The following is a 20,405-nucleotide window of genomic DNA, read 5'->3' on the forward strand; positions in this document are numbered from 1 at the left end:
GTGACGCGGGATTTTCATAATATGCTTCAACCAAACAACAGATTACAAAGGTTAAATGCAGGGGCAGGTATGATAATCCAGCTGTCTTCCATTAAGAGAAACAGTAAAGAGATTTACAAAAACATACAACAATGCCAGTCTTCTCACTATATTTCTAAAACTAATTTTTCATTAAACTATTACTTATTCAATATGTAATGGATCTATTGGGCTTCCCTGGTGGCTCAGTGGTAAAGAATCTGCCTGCCAGTGCAGGAGGCGTAGGTTCAATCTCTGGATCCAGAAGATCCCCTGGAGAAGGAAATGGCAATCTACTCCAGTACTTTTGCCTAGGAAATCCTATGGACAGAGGAGCCTGCTGGGCTACTGTCCATGGGGTCACAAAAGACTCAGACACGACTTAATGACTGAACAATAACAAAGGGATCAATTACTGTTTTCCATGAAGTAAATATATTTTTTATTCTTCTCATTTCTAATTTCAAATTCAGTAAATCAACTGATACAAAACCCACATTAAAAAAGCTGTTTGGGTTTCTGAAACCAAAGTTTGAATATGGTCATATCATTTCATGTTTTTAATATTCTTACAGTTGTTTGCAAGAATGTAATCTTTCTGTCCATACATATATACACATTCAGTAAATATTTACTAGGTACTTACTGTGTGCCTGGCATTGTTCTAAACTGCAGAATACAGATTCTTTTGTCACAAATGTATATTCTACAGGAGGAGGCAGATAATTAAAAAGTAAGTAGATATACAAGTATGTCAGATAATAAATTCTATGGGAACAGTAAAGCAGGAGTTGAGTTTTAATAAAAAATAGGAGTTATAAATTCAGTGGTCAGGAAATGTAGGATACTTAGGATAGCACTAGTCGCTATAACAGGTAAATCCTAAAATCTTAGTGGCTTAACACAAGACAAGGTTTATTTGTTGTACATTTAGAGTTCAGTTGATGACAGGGTATCTTGGAGTATGTACTCCTCTAAGTCATTCAGGTGCCCAAGCTGAAATCACCATCTTCAGCAGGTGCTTGCAAGGTCCCCTTGGACCTTGAATCTAGACATTCAACCACTAGGTAGGATAAGAGGGGAGGGTAGAAGATGATGGACTAGGTTTGGAACCAGCATATATCACACCCTGAAGCTGAAACTGAAACTCCAATACTTTAGCCACCTGAGGTGAAGAACTGACCCATTGGAAAAGATCCTGATGCTGGGAAAGATTGAAGGCAGGAGGAGAAGGGGAGGACAGAGGATGAGATGGTTGGATGGCATCACCAACTTGATGGACATGAGTTTGAGTAGGCTTGGAGAGTTGGTGATGGACAGGGAAGCCTGGTGTGCTGCAGTCCATGGGGTCACAAAGAGTCGGACACGACTGAGCGACTGAACTGAACTGATATCATACCCACCCAGATTCCACCGACCATTACTCATATGTAATCTCAGGACTCTATTGGAATAGGAGCAGGAATCTCTAGAGGACAGCTAGGTGTCTCTGCCACTGACGGCCTTGTGAGAATGTGACTTTCAGGTAAAGTTCCTAATGAGGCTCAGAGGCAAATCTTGCCAACATCCGTGTGGACAATATAATAATCACAATAAACAGCCAGTGTAATAAGACTCTAGGGGGCTCCAGGGAGTAGGAGGCCCCTCCATCAGTCCAGCTGAGAAATAACGGTGGCCTGTAGGTAGCATTGGGGATGGTGAGAGGAGGTAGTTGTTCTAGCTGTATTTTAGTGATAGAGCTGACGGGATTTGCTGTAGGATTAGAGTTGAGATAAAGGAATCACTCTTCTACTCTTTTTGGCCTGATCAGCTAGAAGAATGGAGAATCATTTACTGAAATGAAGTATTGTCAGAAGACATTTATTAATAAAACTCATTTTACTTTTGATTAGCCAGCTACTTTTTTAGTAGAATCACATCTTTTTAACCATCCTTTATTTAATAGAGTTTCCTTTGAAGCATTATTTTCTTTTTGGCCATTTTCTAGTAGAATTATGCTTTTAAATATTTTGTTTAATAAAAAATTTTATGTATAAACTTTAACATTAAAAATTTTCAATCTAAATGTTTGTAAATTTTACTCTGCCATTCTCTGACTCACACAATTTCTTTTTTAAGGTACTAGAGAAGGACAGACTCGTCTAATCAGAGATGGAGAGAAAGTCGAAGCCTACCAGTGGAGTGTTAATGAAAGGAGGTGGATAAAAATCGGTGATGTTGTTGGGTCCTCTGGTGCTAGTCAGCAAACGTCTGGAAGAGTTTTATATGAAGGGAAAGTATGTCAACTTCTGCTTTCTAATTACCGTTATCTTAAAGCATTTGACAAATTAATGGTTTTGTTTCCCTTTCCCCATGCTAATAAAATTTTCTTTGGTATTTTGACATTTAAAAATACATTTCAATGGGGAGATTCTCTCTCAGTTTTTGACTAGATTTTTTAAAGTATCTTTGCATGCAAAGAGAGCTCCTTTTGTGATGGATGCATTGGCCATGATTTGCCTTTTGGTAGTTGGATGCATAAGCTATTCCCGACCATTTTGGGTTTGGCACTTCTGTGTGACCTTTCATCTCATGCTTCATGCCTAGCTATGTTTAACTCGACAGGCCATGAGGGACCCTGCAGGGCTGTGCTTATAATGCCGGCATGTGTTTTATGAACATGTTTTCAACAGCTAATACCTTTGGCCTTGAGATCAACTAATTGCCAACCAATCTTGGTTTTACAGTTAATGTGTTGTCATAATCCATCCCCTAAGTCTGCCCCAGTGAACTGTCATTCTTACAGCACATGCAGATGGTTGCTATTAATCAGTATCTGCCTAGTAGAAGTTTTAACATTGTGCTTTGGAGAAAGTTTAACACTATCATTATTAAAATAACTCTGTGTTATATATGTCTTTAGTATTTAACAGACAGTAATCATTTATTTCCTTTTGATATTCCCATTTAAGGAATTTGATTATGTTTTCTCAATTGATGTCAATGAAGGTGGACCATCATATAAATTGCCATATAATATCACTGATGATCCCTGGTTAGCTGCATACAACTTCTTACAGAAGAATGATTTGAATCCTATGTTTTTGGATCAGGTCGCTAAATTTATTATTGATAACACAAAAGGTCAAATGTTGGGACTCGGGAACACCAGTTTTTCAGATCCTTTTACAGGTAAGTTAGGGTTTGTATTAAGTCTTATGTATTAATAACTCCCATCAGTGTTGATTATCTTGTGTGTGTATGTTTAAACACCTATTATGATTAACTATTTAAATAAAAAAATAAAAAACAAGATCTACAGCAGGATTTTGCTTCAGATTTATATCTTTGAGCTTCAAACTATATAGTAATTTTGTATTTATAGAAATAATTGTAAATTGTTCTCTTTCAATAATACAGCCACACTGTAAACTAAATAAAATTCAGAAACTAATTCAGCCATTTGAAATGAAAAGAAGCTTGTAAGTTCCTTTATGTTACTACTTCACGTTATTTTGGTGAAATTTATTAAATGGAAATTCTGTTTTCACATGGGGCTAAACTGGTTAGTTATGCATCAAATCTAGAACTGAACTGTGGGTAATTTTAGTTCATGTGTTATTTGTATTCCTCATGTTCATTTTAAGTCACTTGTTTATTACATAGTATACAGTGTTTAAAGTGTTATAAATAGGATTAGGTTTTCATACCAGGAGTATTATAACCCCAGTTGTGTTAGTTTTGAGTCCTCAAGTGGAGTTTAATTCTAGAAGTGTTAGCCTGAGTTCCAAGTCCTGGCAACCGAGGCTGTGGTATGGGAGGAAATACAATTCTCCCTCTTGTCTTAAATATAGGGTCAGCCCTAAATAAAAATTTTTTTTTCTTCTCCACCAGCCCATGAGAAGGCGATGATTGCTTCCAGTTTTATCCCCACCCAACAGACTGCCTCTGTTCTGCCCATCAAATCTGCTCCTTATCTCTACCAATAGCACTGTCCTCCACCCCACTGGCCCAGACTTCGCTTGAACAGCATCCTGGTTCCTGTCATTTCTGACCTCATCTTTCATATGCTGGTGTTCTTCCTTTTTACAAGGATTGCACATTCTGTTCTTGTCTCAGACATTTTTTTTTCTTCTTCCCTTACAGATGCTTCATGCTCCTAAATCATCTTCTCTCCTTCTAGTTCAAAATTCTGTTGTTCATTCACATCATAGAGCTAATCTCAGCTGCATGTTGATTTAAACAGCGGTATCAGACTGAATCACTACAGAACTACAAATAATGAAACCCTCCCAGATGCACTTGACAGAAAAAGGGAAAAGAAAGCTTATATCTGGGTATTTTGCTTGGAATATCAGCCTACAGTACAAAAGAGTACTGTATTGTATAAGCTGTCTTGTGGGATAGATAGAGGACAGATGTTAAAGCAGCTGTCTGTGTCTGGAAATCTAACTGTCTCAGCTTTTTTGCTCTTCTGAAACTCTATCAGCATCCTCAGATATATCTTTGGTAGATGCCTCCAATTATTTCCTTAGAGATCCTAACAAAACCTACTCACACACACCGCCCGTTTGTAAAGGAATAAATGGGAAATCTGCTTCCTTTGTGGCACTCGTCCCCTTTGTAATTTTCTTCTCCAGTAGGTTGTAAGCTTCAGTGGATACAAGCAATCTTGTTCCCTGCTGGATCTCCGCACTGAGTGTACTATTTGACACATGAATTAATGAACCTGGAGGTTCTCTAAAAGATTAACATTTGCTGCCTGTGGTTTTGATAGCAACAGCAGGAGGAATTCCAGTGAATTTGTATAGGAACAGGGACTGATTGTATGGTGTATTATTTAGGTCAGAGACCAACTCCAATTTATCTTTCTATATTTGGATTCCTAGTTATTTTACCATTTAAGTGCAGACGCTAAAATATAATAAAAAGTATTAAAGTTAACAAAAACAAAACTTGGAGAATCACTGAAATTTTAGTTTTTTACTAACCAACTGTAAGACTTCTGACGGTAACTCCTCTTATTCTGTCTTTTGTTGCCTTGCTCTTTTTTCTCCACACTTAGAGTCTTCTGATGTAAGCAGTGTGCTCTTTATGAAAGTCAGAATTTTGACGTGCTTCAGATTTTCCTTTGTTTACATGCACAGGTGGCGGTCGGTATGTTCCAGGCTCTTCATCAGGATCTTCTAACACCCTTCCTGCAGCGGATCCTTTTACAGGTGGGAACCAGTTTTGAGCAATATGTCTTTCTTCCTAAAATACGTAATATTTTGCATTCTGTAGCTTAACATTTTGAAGATATAATCCATTAACTGGTAATTCCCTTATCTGTATTTCCAATTTTATGAATCTCCTTTTTAACTTCTTTTTTTTTTCCTTTTCCTTGAGTACTTTTCTAGCTTTCCCTCCTGACTTTTAATAACATATTATTAAAATTCATCATTTACTCCAGTGGTCCTTCCTGAAAGGAGAGCAGCATCATTAAAAGCCTAGATTTTAGAGTCAGTCAGACCTTGGTTCAAAATCTGGCTCTACCACTTATGAGAAGTTGGCAAGTTACTTAACCTATCTGAGCCTATTTTTTTTATCTGTGAAATTAGATAATAGGGGAATCCACCACCCAAGACACAGCATGAGTGCTGTCACTGGCGAGATGCTACTGATCATGAGCAGAGAAGGCGCCAATGTGAGTCCTGGATGTTGGATGGAGCAGTGCAGTCAAGAAGTTTGCCCAGGCACATTTTGCCTTTAGCATGGAAGGAGACAGTCCACCCAGCTACCCAGGATTAGTCTTCCTAATCTAAGTTATTAATGACCTTCATGAAGCCCTGGAAGTGTTGGTGTAGCTCTTCAAAGTGACTTTATTTACCAAAGGTACGCATGCCTCAGCATCAACACTACTGGAAAAAAAAAATTGGACTTTAATGCAACTGAAGAATCTCTGTTTTCAGAATAGCATTTGATGTATTTTATGATGCTGTTGTTGGACCTTCAGCCAGAGTTCCTGGACAATGTACCAAATTTGGGAAGAGATTCATAGCGTTTATGGTATCTTTTGGTCCTGCAGACTTAGTACTGTGAGCCCCAGAAGTGATACCATATGGCCCTATCTAAACCATAGAAGGGACCCACACACAACCTTGGGTCATATCCTGAAGCTGTGAGCTGCTCTCACTAGGCTTCCCTTCTCCTGAGAATGCACTGGTGGCCCAGATGCAAATAGCTCTACCCTGTGCAGTGTACCAGTGTACTACAAAAACCAACTATCAAGCAAAATGTTGTGATAGCATGATGGCTATTAAGGAAGTCTTTGGTGACCCTGAAAAGGTAGGAAAGATCTGAAGAGTAGATCAGATGATCACTTTCTCTGTCGGCATACTCAGGTACAGTGATGCCCTGAAACTTAGAACAACAGAGTTCCTGAATCTCATTAGCAGCTCTTTTTGGAACAGAAAGACTATTACACCAAGCTTCAAACAGTACCAACAAAGTCAAGAGAACAACTGGGGCCATCGTAACCGGAGCATGTCTCACTGTTGCACAATATCAATAACTCAGAAGATTCACTGATTATGGAGATATGCAAGATAGCATACTAAAAATCCAGGAGAATTCTGAAGTAATAGGTTAACTGATCCACAGTTATCAAAAAGATAGATAACAACATTTCCATATTGAGATGTTATAAAAAATTCTGTAGTACATTTAGCAAAATGCCTGGAATATATTAATAATGTTTAAGCCCTCAATATATGTTAGCTCTTATTATTATTGATGTTGTACCTCCAGTTTTACCAATAGCCCTGGGGCCAGAAGATTTCTGCATCTTGCTTACAACTTAAGGTCAATCTTAATTCTTTTTTTTTTCCCTTATTTATGGAATGCTTGTTTGAGTTAGTTATTGCAAGGTCCCACCCACAAAAATTCTGATACACTACATTAGTGAGGAGGTTAAAAATACGTAAAGTCTGGCCCCTTAGCCAGGAATTCTGATTAAGTGGTCTTTTTAAATTTTTTTAATATTTATTTATTTATTTTTGACTGTGCTGGGTCTTCATTACTGTCCATCGGCGTTTTCTAATTGCAGGGCTGTGGGGGCTCCTCGCTAGTTGCTGTGCGCAGGCGTCTCACTGCAGTGGCTTCTCCTGTTGCAGATCATGCTGGGCTCTAGGGTGTGCGGGGCTCCAGTGATTGTGGCACACGGGCTCAGTAGTTGCAGCAGCTCCCAGGCTCTAGAGTACAGACCCCGTAGTTGTGGTACATGGGCTTAGTGGCTCCATGACATCTTCCTGGACCAGGGATCAAACCGATATCCCCTCCATTGCAGGATGAATTCTTAACCACTGGACCACCAGGGAAGACCCTGATTAAGTCGTCTTGGATGTGGTTTGCTGTCTAGGTAGTTTTGAAAGCTCCCCATTGGTTTCTAAAATGAAGCTAATTTGGAGTACCACTAAGCATTTATGGGCAGGTCCTGGGAATCTGCATATTGAACCAGTGACTTTCATTCAAATTGGTCTGTGCCACATTTGGCACAGTGTAGGACTACATTCTGCCTCATAATGCCTTGGGCAAATTATTCAGCCTTCCTTTTGTGAATTTTTATGAATAACAATGATACCTAATTAATATTTAAATGAATTCCTGCATATAAGATACTTAGCTTGCTAGCCAGCATATTGTGAAAACTCAGCAAATCCACTTACTTTGTGTTCTTCATTATTTTAATGAATGCCATTCACCTCTGTAGTTTTGTTTTTTAGTTTTGTTTGCTTTTTCTGTATCTGTTGCACTGATTATACCAACTCCTGAATGTTAAAATCAGAGGGGCTAGAATAATAAGTAGCTCATCTTCCTTCTTCCCACAAAAGCTGATCCAGGACTCTGAACATCTCCAAATTCTGCTGATTCTCTATACTTGTTTTTCCTGTTTCTTTCTTTCCATTGTCAATAAAGCAGCTACAAGAATTCTCAAATGTGAGACTGGGCTCTTATCATGGAATCTCTGACTGTTACCTAGTTTCTTTTCTGTTTGTCTTATATGCCAGCGAACCCTGTGTCTATATTTCAATAGAATAGTGTCCATGTTTATAATGAAAACTTGTGACTCTCTCTCCAGTCTAATAGCCTTTGTAATTCATTAAACTTCTATAATTATAGTATATAAGGCATGTAATTACTTGAGGATAACTTCTCTGGCTAATTTTATTGGAATCTAACTACATGCCTGATAATATTCTAAGCATTTTGCTGTATTAAATTTACAACCCATTTATTAAGCCAGTTTATTAAGATGTCATTCTGAAAGTGTAACTAATAATGAAAATAATTCATTCTGTGTAAAGAAGGAGCAGTTTGAACTTTAGTATAATGTGCCATTACCCTGTGCTTACTATGAGTATTATTGCATTTTAGGTGGTGGTCGGTATGTACCAGGGTCTGCAAGTATGGGAACTGCCATGGCTGGAGTCGATCCATTTACAGGTACACACTTTTCACTTCCTTTTCTTGTTTTTAGATTTTTAAAGTTCATTAGAACTTTTATGTAATAAAAGTTTAAGAAAATTGGCATCTTCTTCTTGCTGGAAAACATTTTATACAGTAAATCAAGACCAAACACTTTTCGAGTGTTCTCAGAATTGTGTCATTACCTCATGCTGGAATCATCTGGGTAGCTTAGAAAAAGTCCTTCAGCCTCATCCTCAGTGATGCTCACTTGATCTAATGTTGCTCTGGGTTGAGGTCTTAGCAAGGGTAGTTTGATAATTTTCTCATATGCAACCGGGATGGAAAAATGCTGTTCTGTGTTAAGGCTGGTTTCCTCAGTATCCTTACAAAGTCTTAGTTTGTTCCCATCTCTTCCTCTTCATTCTTACATAATGTGTTTAGAATGTTATTTACTGTATTACACATTGAGAGGACTCAGAAAGGAATTTGCTTTTACCATTTAGGCCTGGAATATTTGGCTTTTCCCTGAGCAAGTTTTTTTTTATTCTTAGTATCTAGCATAGACTCCAGCACATCTTACTCGTTCATCATTGTTGAGTATATGCAGGCATTCTTTTTCCCTCTGTATTGACTGCCAGCAAAACGCAGAAGTGAGTTTGTGGTTCACCTCTTGAAAGTTTGAGAGATCTCTTGGCATATATATTTCCCTATTTATTATTTTTTTAAATTTATTTTATTGAAGTGTAGTTGATTTACAGTGTCGTATAACTTCTGCTCTAGAGCAAAGTGATTCAGTTATATATCAATATATATTCTTTTTCATACTCTTTTCCATTATGGTTTATCACCCTAGTGGAAAGTGATTCAGTTATATATCAATATATGTTCTTTTTCATACTCTTTTCCATTATGGTTTATCACCCTAGTGGAATTATTGAATATAATTCTTTTGTATTGAATACGGTTCTCTGTGCTGTTCATTCAGTAGGACCTTGTTGTTTACCCACTCTGTATCATTGTCTGTTTATTATTTTATGAGAAATATAGAGAATATATGTGACATGTTATTGAGCATAATAAAAAGTTCATAAACCCACCACTCTACTTGAGAATTAAGTTGGAATATGATTTTGTAAGCTATTTTTTTCATTGTAAAAGTAACATTGGCTGGCAGTATTGAAGTTTAACATAGTGATTAATTAAGATTAAGGACTCTGGAGTGAGAATGCTTTGATTGAAGTTTCAGTTCCACTACTTTTTATGTGTTTTACCTTGAGCAAGTCATTTTGTTTCTGTCTTTTTCTCATTTGCAAAATTATATCTACTTTCTAGAGTTAAGAGTTTAAAATTACAAAATATATAAAAATAATTTTCTACAAAATAAATGCTTAGTAATCTTAGTTGTGGCTGTTATACTACAAAAGAGTCTTAAATTCACAATATTTCCTCCATTTTTCAGAAATTAAAGTCTTTTAACAATTTTTATATACTGGACCTTTATCTTAGCCATTGTCATCGCTCATCTAGACTAATGAAACAGTGGCCTCTGAATTGGTCTCACAGTGGTCCTCTGTTTATGCCCCTCCCATGATTAAAGCACTATTACAGCTCCCCAGTGACTGCTTTCTCTTGCCTTGCATCACATTCCTTTCTGCCTCTTTTCTGCCATACTGACCTGCTTCAGTGTCTTAAATGTGGCGTGCTGTTTTCTACCTTAAGAGTTTGGTACATGTTGTTCTCTTTTGGAATATTTGCACCTTCTGCATTGCTACTTAGACCACTAATTGTTGTTTGGCTTTTCCCCTCCTTTTTCTTTTTTATTTAATTTTGCTATATAGTATTTACTAAATGACCTTAGTGAAACTTCCTGGACACGCATATATGGCCTCTTGCTAGATTCTCTTCTCTGTCATAAGTTCTCAATGCATCCTGTACTTTTCCTTCAGAGAACTTTTCATTGTGCTTAACTGTTTGGATGATAATTTGATTTGCAATTTCCTTACCACATCTAGACTCTTTAACAATCGGGAGTACAGGCAGTGTCTTTGATCATGTCAAAAATTTTTTATCTTTGGAAGCAATTACAATTAATTTTGTGCACTTAACTCATTCTTCATTTATCTAACTTCCCCCTTTCTACTTCTAATATACTAGAAGATCAAAATGTTTTATTCACATTTTTGCACAATACCTTAATTTTACATCAGAACAAAAACGTTGTATAAATTAAGATTTGAAATGAAAGTAAGACATAAATTAGATTTAAATTATATTTCATTGAATTAGCTTCATTTAACTTTATTTACTGAGTTTTCATCTGGTGGCTATGTTTTGTTCATCATCAGATACAGAGTTAGTGTTACTATAATGGAGATTGAAGAAGTAAATACATATTCCCTTCAGGAACTTATAACTTGGGAGGGATTTATGAAAATGATTGGAGAAAATGACAGTGCCTACTACATCATTTGGAATGAGAAGAGAGATCAATTTCTCCTAGAGAAGGAGAAACTGGAAAGTTTCATAATTGTTTTGTATTCTTTGATCTTTTAAAAACTTTCAGTTTAGATTGAATCTTAAAAATATGAGAGAAGTAGAAAATATGAAATGAAAAGGCTTTGTTTTGCATTTAAGCTCCCTTTCCCAAATCTGAAATTTATTATATGAACAAATACATGCAGTATATAAAATCTTAAAGATTTGTTTTCTTTCTGTTTTTTTTTTTCTGAAGTGGGTTGCTACTGCTTGCACTGAATAGTTATATATCTCTAATTTTGATGACAAAAGTCAGAAAAATCTTGCTTTTGGCCATTCTGAATGATTTTCACCTTCTATTCTGTAAACAGGAAACAGTGCCTACCAATCAGCTGCATCTAAGACAGTGAATATTTATTTTCCTAAAAAAGAGGCTGTCACTTTTGACCAAGCAAACCCTACACAAATATTAGGTAAGTTTATTTTTAAAATTTATTTATTTTTAATTGGAAGATAACTGCTTCACAATGTTGTGTTGGTTTCTGCCATACGTCCACATGCATCAGCCACAGGCATACATGTGACCCCTCCCTCTCGAACCTCCTTCCCGCCTCCCTCCCCATCCCATCCCTCTAGGCTGTCACAGAGCTCCAGGTTCGAGCTCACCGCGTCATACAGCAAATTCCCTCCAGCTGTCTATTTTATGTGTCATAATGTGTATGTTTCAGTGCTACTCTCTCTCTTCATCCTACCCTCTTCTTCCCCCACTGTGCCTCCATTGCTGCCCTGCAAGTAGGTTCATTAGTTCCATCTTTCTAGATTCCATATACATGCATTAGTGTACCCTGATAGCTCAGTTGGTAAAGAATCCACCTGCAATGCAGGAGACCCCGATTCAATTCCTGGGTTGGGAAGATCTGTTGGGGAAGGGATAGGCTACCCACTCTAGTAATCTTGGGCTTCCCTTGTGGCTCAGCTGGTAAAGAATCCACCTGCAGTGCGGGAGACCTGGGTTTGATCCCTGGGTTGGGAAGATCCCCTGGAGAAGGGAAAGGCTTCCCACTCCAGTATTCTGACCTGGAGAATTCAATGGACTGTATAGTCCCTGGGGTTGCAAAGAGTCAGACATGGCTGAGTGACTTTCACTTTCATACAACATTTAAGTAAGTGTGTTTTAATTAAATACTTTTCTCACATATCCACAGATTCTGAGATGCTCTCTCAAGGCTATTTCTCTCCTAAGCATATGCTGGGAACCAGCTGCTTACATGATAGAGATTTATATTTTGGTATTACACAACTGAGTCAACTAAAAATATACAACCTGATAATGGATATTAATACTTTATAAGAAACCTTACACAAATCTAAGTAAATACTTTTTGATGACTTTACTGAAAAAATATTAAAAGGGAAAAATATCAATCCTATCCCCTAAATTCTTACGGTTTTCAGAAAAAAAATAAAACGAATAAGCAAAGCATTTAAAAAGCAAAGATCTTGTCTGTAAATCTGAAACTGCTCAGTTGGCTTTGATTACTTTTTCTGCTAATTTATTTTCCTCCAAACAAAATGACTAGGGTTTTTCTTTTTGTTTGCTTTTGACTAAGAGTATTACTATGTTTGCCACAAAGATTATGGTGAAAGTCTATTGAGATGACGTACATATCTGAATATATGACAGTGGTGTTACTGTTTTGGAGGGGGGTGTTGTTTTGCTTTATTTTTTGTCATTATTTTTCATAACATCTTTATAAAAATCCATAGGTCTTTTCTTAATTGCTTTTTTTAACAATAAAGAAATGTATACACAATTTTAGGCAACTTGTCATTTTTAAACTCTTATAGAGATCTAAAAGATCTCTTACTATTTGCATTCCCTAAATAAGATTTGTTTTAATACTCTGTTAAACAGCTTTTAATGCCAAAGAATAATAAAACAGATCCAAGTTTCCAGTTACAAATGGTAAAAATTTTGAAATTTTAACTTCTTTATTCTTTGAGATAAAGATTTTTGACGAAATAATGTTGGATGACTCAAAGTAACATTAATGATGACACGGATGCTGATATTGAAGTTGCATGTGAAGAGTTTGAAAGAAGTTGTTTCATGAAGTGTGAATATGGCGGGAAAGGCAATATGTCCATTAAACGTGTTTAAATAATGTGATGTCAAATGTACAGATGGAACTAAGTTAGTTAATTAAATACAAATACACATTTAGCTTTTTGACCGGGCTTCCCAGGTGGTGCCAGTGGTAAAGAACCCACCTGCCAATGCAGGAGACACAGGTTCAATTCCTGGGTTGGGAACATCCCCTGGAGGAGGGCATGGCAACAGTATTCTTCCCTGAGAATCCCATGGACACACAAGTCTGGCAGGCTATCTATAGGGTTGCAAAGTGTCAGACACAACTGAAGCAACTTAGCATGCACGCAGCTTTTTGACTATATCATTGGTAGTCATAGAAGTTGATGTTAGTTGGCTAAAAGTTATAAATTTTCTCAGTAAGAAAGTAAGGGATTGACTTACATGTGCTATCTAATACTGCTTTGAAAAGCATTTAAAATGATAACAAATATAGTATACTTAAAAACTTACTCAAAAAGCTTAGAAGATCTTAGAGGATAACAAAGAAATCATCACAGTAACCTTTCTTTTTCTATACTGTACTTAGCTTAAAAATACTCACAGGCCTTATTTTATGGTCTTTGATAATTGCTGTGAAAAATCTTGGCCTCCCCATGGTGTGTGGTAGCGTGTTCTTATTGAAAACGTTGACACTTATATATTGTATGTGGCTAATTACATTTAGAGAATACTGATGGTTTGCATTTGGTTCTAGGCAAACTAAAGGAACTTAATGGAACTGCATCTGAAGAGAAGAAGTTAACTGAGGATGACTTGGTACTTCTTGAAAAGATACTGTCTCTAATATGTAATAATTCTTCAGAAAAACCCACAGCCCAGCAACTTCAGATTTTATGGAAAGCTGTTAACTGGCCTGAAGGTACAAAAATACTTTTAAAAATGTAACCAGGAAGCAGAGAGTATATCTTTTTATTCCTATCCATACTACTGGTGTTTTTAGATTAAATAAAAGTTAAGGTGGTAGTTGAAATTTGCATTGAAAAACACTTAACAGGATTCACTGTACCGCTCTAGTCCATAGTCTTCTCTGGTCATATACCTATGAGAATCTGAAGGTAGTGTGATGATCCCCATACATGGACCATTTTGTACACTCTTCCAGAGCATTTGTGAATCCCCTGCGAGTCATACATGAAACTCTTTGTGACCTGTTAACCATAGGCTACAAACATTTGCTCCAAATATTTTTTCTCTTATTTAATTTACTTAATTCTTTTTTATTCCAAAGTACCATCTTTCCTGTTGTTTTTTCATATGATTGATTTATTGGAGGAAAAAAATCATTTTTCTTGCAGAATGCCCCATATTTTGAATTTGACCGATCACTTAATGTGTCCATCTGTCTCTTGTTTTTAATGTTAGACATAATTAGATTCTGGTTCAATAGTTTTTTTCAGGTGAATATCCTTTATAAATGATGTTGCATACTACCTTTATATCCCAGGGCCCATAATTTCTGCTTTGCTCACTTTCAGTGATAATAAGATTGTTTGGATCATTCATTCTTGTTCAGTCACTCAGTTGTGTCCGACTCTGCAACCCCATCGACTGCAGCACTCTAGGCTTCCCTGTCCTTCACCAGCTCCCAGAGTCCGCTCAAACTCATGCCCATGAGTCAGTGATGCCATCCAGCCATCTCATCCTGTCGTCCCCTTCTCCTCCCGCCTTCAGTCTTTCCCAGCATCAGGGTCTTCTCCAGTGAGCCAGCTCTTCACATCAGCTGGCCAAAGTTTTGGAGCTTCAATCAGCCTCAGCACCTTTCAGTGGTGGCTCAGCTGGTAAAGAATCCGTCTGCAATATGGGAGACCTGGGTTCCGTCCGTGGGTTGGGAAGATCCCCTGAAGAAGGGAATGAGGAGAATACTCCAGTATTCTGGCCTGGAGAATTCCATGGACTATATAGTCCATGAGGTCTCAAAGAGCCAGACACGACTGAGTGACTTTCACTTTCCTTTAGGATTGACTGATTTGATCTCCTTACAGTCCAAGGGACTCTCAAAAGTCTTCTCCAACAGCATGGTTTTAAAGCATCAATTCTTCAATGCTCTGTATGCTCTCAACAGTATGAAAAGAGCATTCATTCACTTGGCGTCTATCCAGTCCCTTAACTGTATCTCTCCACCAACATATATAAGCATCCTATTAGCATTTGTCAGCTAGAATTCTTTTATAAAGAATTTTCCCTCCTCAACTCTTTGGTCTTGTTTTAGGATTTTTTTAAAAGCAAGTTCCCAATACTATTTTTTTCCACAAGTATTTATTGAATACTCACTGTATGTCAAGCTATCTTAATAACCCAGGAGAGTTACCATGTTTTAAAGCAGATGTGATCTTAGAGCAATAATTACAGCCTCTAGAAATATGAAAAATCAGTTAACACAAAATTTAGAAATATATGCAATTTGTAAAGCAGGCATATGATTTTTAACATGTTTAGTTTTTTAACAATAAATTTTTCTTTTTCACAGATATTGTCTTTCCTGCCCTTGACATTCTTCGGCTGTCAATTAAACATCCCAGTGTTAATGAGAACTTCTGCAGTGAAAAAGAAGGGACTCGGTTCAGCAGCCATCTCATCAGTCTTCTGAACCCCAGAGGAAAGCCAGCAAACCAGCTGCTTGCTCTGAGGACTTTTTGCAATTGTTTTGTTGGCCAGGCAGGACAAAAGCTCATGATGTCCCAGAGGGAATCACTGTTGTCCCATGCAATAGAACTGAAATCAGGGAGCAATAAGAACATTCACATTGCTCTGGCTACGTTGACCCTGAACTATTCTGTGTGTTTTCATAAAGACCATAACATTGAAGGGAAAGCTCAGTGCTTGTCAGTAATTAGCACAGTCTTAGAAGTTGTACAAGACCTCGAAGCCACTTTTAGACTTCTTGTGGCTCTTGGGACACTTATCAGTGATGATTCCAACGCTGTACAATTAGCCAAGTCTTTAGGTGTTGATTCTCAAATAAAAAAGTATGCCTCAGTATCAGAACCAGCTAAAGTAAGTGAATGCTGTAGACTTATCCTAAATTTACTGTAACGGTGGGGTAGGGGACTGAGATTGTAATTTGATGAGTGTTTTTTTTTCTTTCACATTTCACATGACTGATTACAGATGATGAAACAAATGCTGTGGATTAAGTAAAATTTCAGATCCTGTAAAGTGGGATAGTGGGGAGAGGGGAAACAAAGGAGAAATAAAATTTTTGCACTGATGAACTGTGAAATTTTCCTGTGTAATGTGGGCAGGTTTTTAAGAGCTTTAGAGATAAATTAAGAATGAGCTATGACCACCAACAACACAACTACAGTGGCAGAATTCCCTTACATGAGCCACCTAGAAGAAAAGGGCTTTTACTTATGCAATCTGCTTTTGCTGTTATACTTGTATACCCCAGATTGTTATTTGTTGGTGGTTGTCTTTTATTTAATTTCCACTCTATTCATTTTCATTGCTTGATTCAATAGCACTGATTGATTTCAAAGTCTTGTTTTAGGACAAATGCTTTAGAATTAAAATTATGTTTGTTATAAATTATCCCATTTGTTGAGAAGATATAAAATAATTTCTTCATTTAAGTCCTTTGTAAATAGAAAGTTTGTTTAATGGCTTATTTTTAGATGAAGTGAAAGCAAGTTACTAATTTGTTAGGTATCAGTTCAGTCAGATGAAGCCCCGAATTGACTACAAGTTTATGATCCAGTTTCTTTTCCCCTTCACTATTTGGGATAACTTCATTATTCCAGTTTGAAAAATAATCTGATTGTTTATTTTTGGTCATTTCTGTATATCAGAGGAAGTTTGGAATGTGTTGAATATTAGGCAGTTGTGCAAGCAAGAGTATATCAAACTGTCATTTGCAAGTCCAGAGACTGTCATGGGGAATTAGTATTTTTGAGCCCCTAAACATGGTCCCAGTACTGTGTTGAACACTTTGATATTTAATTCCCAAATCTCCTTAAATGTAGGATGCTGTTACCTCTGTTTTCAGAAGTAAAGATGGTGGGATGAATCAGGATGGAAAAAAGGAAAAATACATACCATTCTATACTTCGTAGAGAACGAGTTGGGAAGGGGAGCATATCACAAGTTTGTCTATGAACATCCTAGCAACTGATACCAAGTAGGAACCAATCCATTAATTACTAATTTATTGTTTAAGAGGACATCAATTTCTTGAGAGAAGTTTGACTATTCCTAATCTAAAATAATGAGCATTATTGCCAACATTTATGGTATATAGAACCATGAATTTCCTGACTTAATGCCAAATTATAGTCTAAGAAGAACAATTTTTACTCAAGGAAGGAAGCCATTTTAATTGTCTGGATTAATTCAAGGTAAAACTTCTGGCATATCAAAACAGAATGGGTAAAATGTAAATTGAAGGGACATATATTTTGCTAAGTATTAAACTGCCATTTTCTGGTGTGTACCCAGACTTTAAATATTGTTTGCTGGTTCCGTTAGTAACCCATGCTTTGCTTTTTTAGCCTAATCGGGATTTAAGGGGTTAAGTCCAGGTTAAATGACTACATTAATAGTATAACCTGGTTCAGCCTGGTTTGTTTACAATACAGTGCTTTGTTTTTAACATCTTGTTTAGCATGCAATTTTAAGTACAGTTTATCTGCAATATTTTGAAATACTAGGCACCTTTGTATAATGGTAGGATGTAGAGTCTTGGTTAAGAATAGATTACTAAATTACTTTTTCCCATGATTATTTTTTTCTAAACAGAAAAATACACATTCATTGAATAAGACCAACACACATTAAATAAAAATTGGCTATAATTCCACTACCCAGAGAAAACCATTCTTACTTAACATCTTGTGCCACATCAATGGGTATGTAAACATGTTTTATTTTTTAAAAAGGATTGTATGATACACATTGTTCAATAACCTGATTTTTTATCTTAACATTTAGTACACATATTTCCATCTTAATAAATACTATTTTATATCCATGTGCCCATTTCCTATTATCTGACATTGTTTCTAGTTTCCAACTGTTAAGCAATGCTATGCCAATACAAAGTTCATACAAATTCCTTAGGATACATTGTATACTTGGATACAGTGGTGGGTGGGTCAAATCAGTGCACATTTTTTAAACTTTGATAAATGCTGTCAAATCACTTCCAGTGATAAAAGTCTTGTGGTTAATGTCCATATTGCATTAGAAATAGTTGCCTGCAAAAGATATGTTATCTTTGCCTCTAGTTCATAACTATTACAGTCCCTCTAGCATTAGTGTTTTTTTTTTTTTTTTTAGCTGCACTAGATCTTAGTTGTAGCACGCAGGATATTCTCACATTCAGTTCAGTCGCTCAGTTGTGTCCGACTCTTTGCGACCCCATGAATCGCAGCACACCAGGCCTCCCTGACCATCACCAACTCCCGGAGTCTACTCAAACTCATGTCCATCGAGTCGGTGATGCCATCCAGCCATCTCATCCTCTGTCGTCCCCTTCTCCTTCTGCCCCCAATCCCTCCCAACATCAGGGTCTTTTCCAATGAGTCAACTCTTCGCATGAGGTGGCCAAAGTATTGGAGTTTCAGCTTCAGCATCAGTCCTTCCAATGAACACCCAGGACTGATCTCCTTTAGGATGGACTGGTTGGATCTCCTTGCAGTCCAAGGGACTCCCAAGAGTCTTCTCCAACACCACAGTTCAAAAGCATCAATTTTTCGGCGCTCAGCTTTCTTCACAGTCCAACTCTCACATCCATACATGACCACTGGAAAAACCAAAGCCTTGACCAGATGGACCTTTGTTGGCAAAGTAATGTCTCTGCATTTATATGCTATCTAGGTTGGTCATAACTTTCCTTCCAAGGAGTAAGCATCTTTTAATTTCATGAATGCATTCTCTCATTACCTTTTTTAAAAGAATATGTTAGGAAATCCCCTAACATTTGGTCCAGTGGTTAGGACTCCATGCTTCCACTGCAGGGGGACTGGGTTTGATCTAGGGGAACTAAGATTCCACATACTGCATGGTGCAGCCAAAAAAATAAAAATAAACAGGTATGTTGTTATGACTTCATGACTAGCTGAATTTATAAACAATACAAGAACAACAAAAAATTCATGTATCTTGTAATCTTAAATGATTGAAGAGGCATAGCTAAACATTCTTCACAAAGATAATTCTGAAGAAAAGAGTGGGTTGTAACTTCCTTAATAGTTATCGGTTATGATTATTTTGTGAAAAATGATAAACTGTGTAGAGGATTGTGACATAATCATTCTTCTTGGAGGTTTTAAGATAGAAATTAACCAGCTGCCCCTGAGAGTAGGAAATACTGTTCAATCATTTTTAAAATAATTTATAATTCTAATTTCTAGTGCATTCTTCTATAGAAAATGATATAAAGTATCTGTCTGGACTGCTACAACAAAAATACCATAGATTTGGTGACTTCTCACAGTTCTGGAGACTGGGTGGTCCAACATAAAGGTGCTGGCATACTTGGTGTTTGGCAAGCCATCTTCTGGCTCTCATGCTGTCTTTTTCCTGTGTCCTTGCATGGCTGAAGGAGGAGGGAGCTCTCTGAGACCCCTCATTCATGCAACCTCCGCTCTCCAGATCAAATGACCTCCCAAAAGCGCCACCTCCAAATACCATCACATAGGGGATTGTTTCACATATTTCGAGGGGACTAGATCTGATAGAGTGCCTAATGAACTATGGATGGAGGTTCGTGACATTGTACAGGAGACAGGAATCAAGACCATCCCCAAGAAAAAGAAATGCAAAAAAGCAAAATGGCTGTCTGAGGAGGCCTTACAATACCTGTGAAAAGACGGGCAAAAAGCAAAGGAGAAAAGGAAAGATATACCCATTTGAATGCAGAGTTCCAAAGAATAGCAAGGAGAGATAAGAAAGGCTTCCTCATTGATCAATGCAAAGAAATAGAGGAAAACAATAGAATGGGAAGGACTAGAGATCACTTCAAGAAAATTAGAGATACCAAGGGAACATTTCATGCAAAGATGGGCTCAATAAAGGACAGAAATGGTATGGACCTAACAGAAGCAGAAGATATTAAGAAGAGGTGGCATGAATAAACAGAAGAACTGTACGAAAAAGATCTTCACAACCCAGATAATCACGATGGTGTGATCACTCACCTAGAGCCAGACATCCTGGAATGTGAAGTCAAGTGGGCCTTAGGAAGCATCACTACAAACAAAGCTAGTGGAGGTGATGGAATTCCAGTTGAGCTATTTCAAATCCTGAAAGATGACGCTGTGAAAGTGCTGCACTCAATATGCCAGCAAATATGGAAAACTCAGCAGTGGCCACAGGACTGAAAAAGGTCAGTTTT

The 20,405-nt window shown here is 37.1% G+C and overlaps 1 protein-coding gene across 3 annotated transcripts in view; it reads left to right on the forward strand.

Annotated features, from left to right (window-relative positions):
• The window catches only part of PLAA (phospholipase A2 activating protein), a 37,491-nt gene extending 21,210 nt beyond the window's left edge, over window positions 1–16,281 (forward strand). For 2 of the 3 annotated variants that reach the window (XM_043891021.1, XM_043891023.1), the window contains 7 exons: window positions 2,137–2,294; window positions 2,970–3,189; window positions 5,145–5,216; window positions 8,413–8,481; window positions 11,292–11,393; window positions 13,767–13,931; window positions 15,540–16,281. In XM_043891021.1, the coding sequence (XP_043746956.1) occupies window positions 2,137–2,294; window positions 2,970–3,189; window positions 5,145–5,216; window positions 8,413–8,481; window positions 11,292–11,393; window positions 13,767–13,931; window positions 15,540–16,105 (1,352 nt within the window). In that variant the 3' untranslated portion in view covers window positions 16,106–16,281. The remainder of the gene's footprint in view (window positions 1–2,136; window positions 2,295–2,969; window positions 3,190–5,144; window positions 5,217–8,412; window positions 8,482–11,291; window positions 11,394–13,766; window positions 13,932–15,539) is intronic. The other variant, XM_043891022.1, reaches the window with a different exon arrangement.
• Window positions 16,282–20,405: the final 4,124 nt, after the last annotated feature.

The sequence above is a fragment of the Cervus elaphus genome, chromosome 29 (assembly GCF_910594005.1).
Source record: "Cervus elaphus chromosome 29, mCerEla1.1, whole genome shotgun sequence".
Classification (NCBI taxonomy): Eukaryota; Metazoa; Chordata; class Mammalia; order Artiodactyla; family Cervidae; genus Cervus; species Cervus elaphus.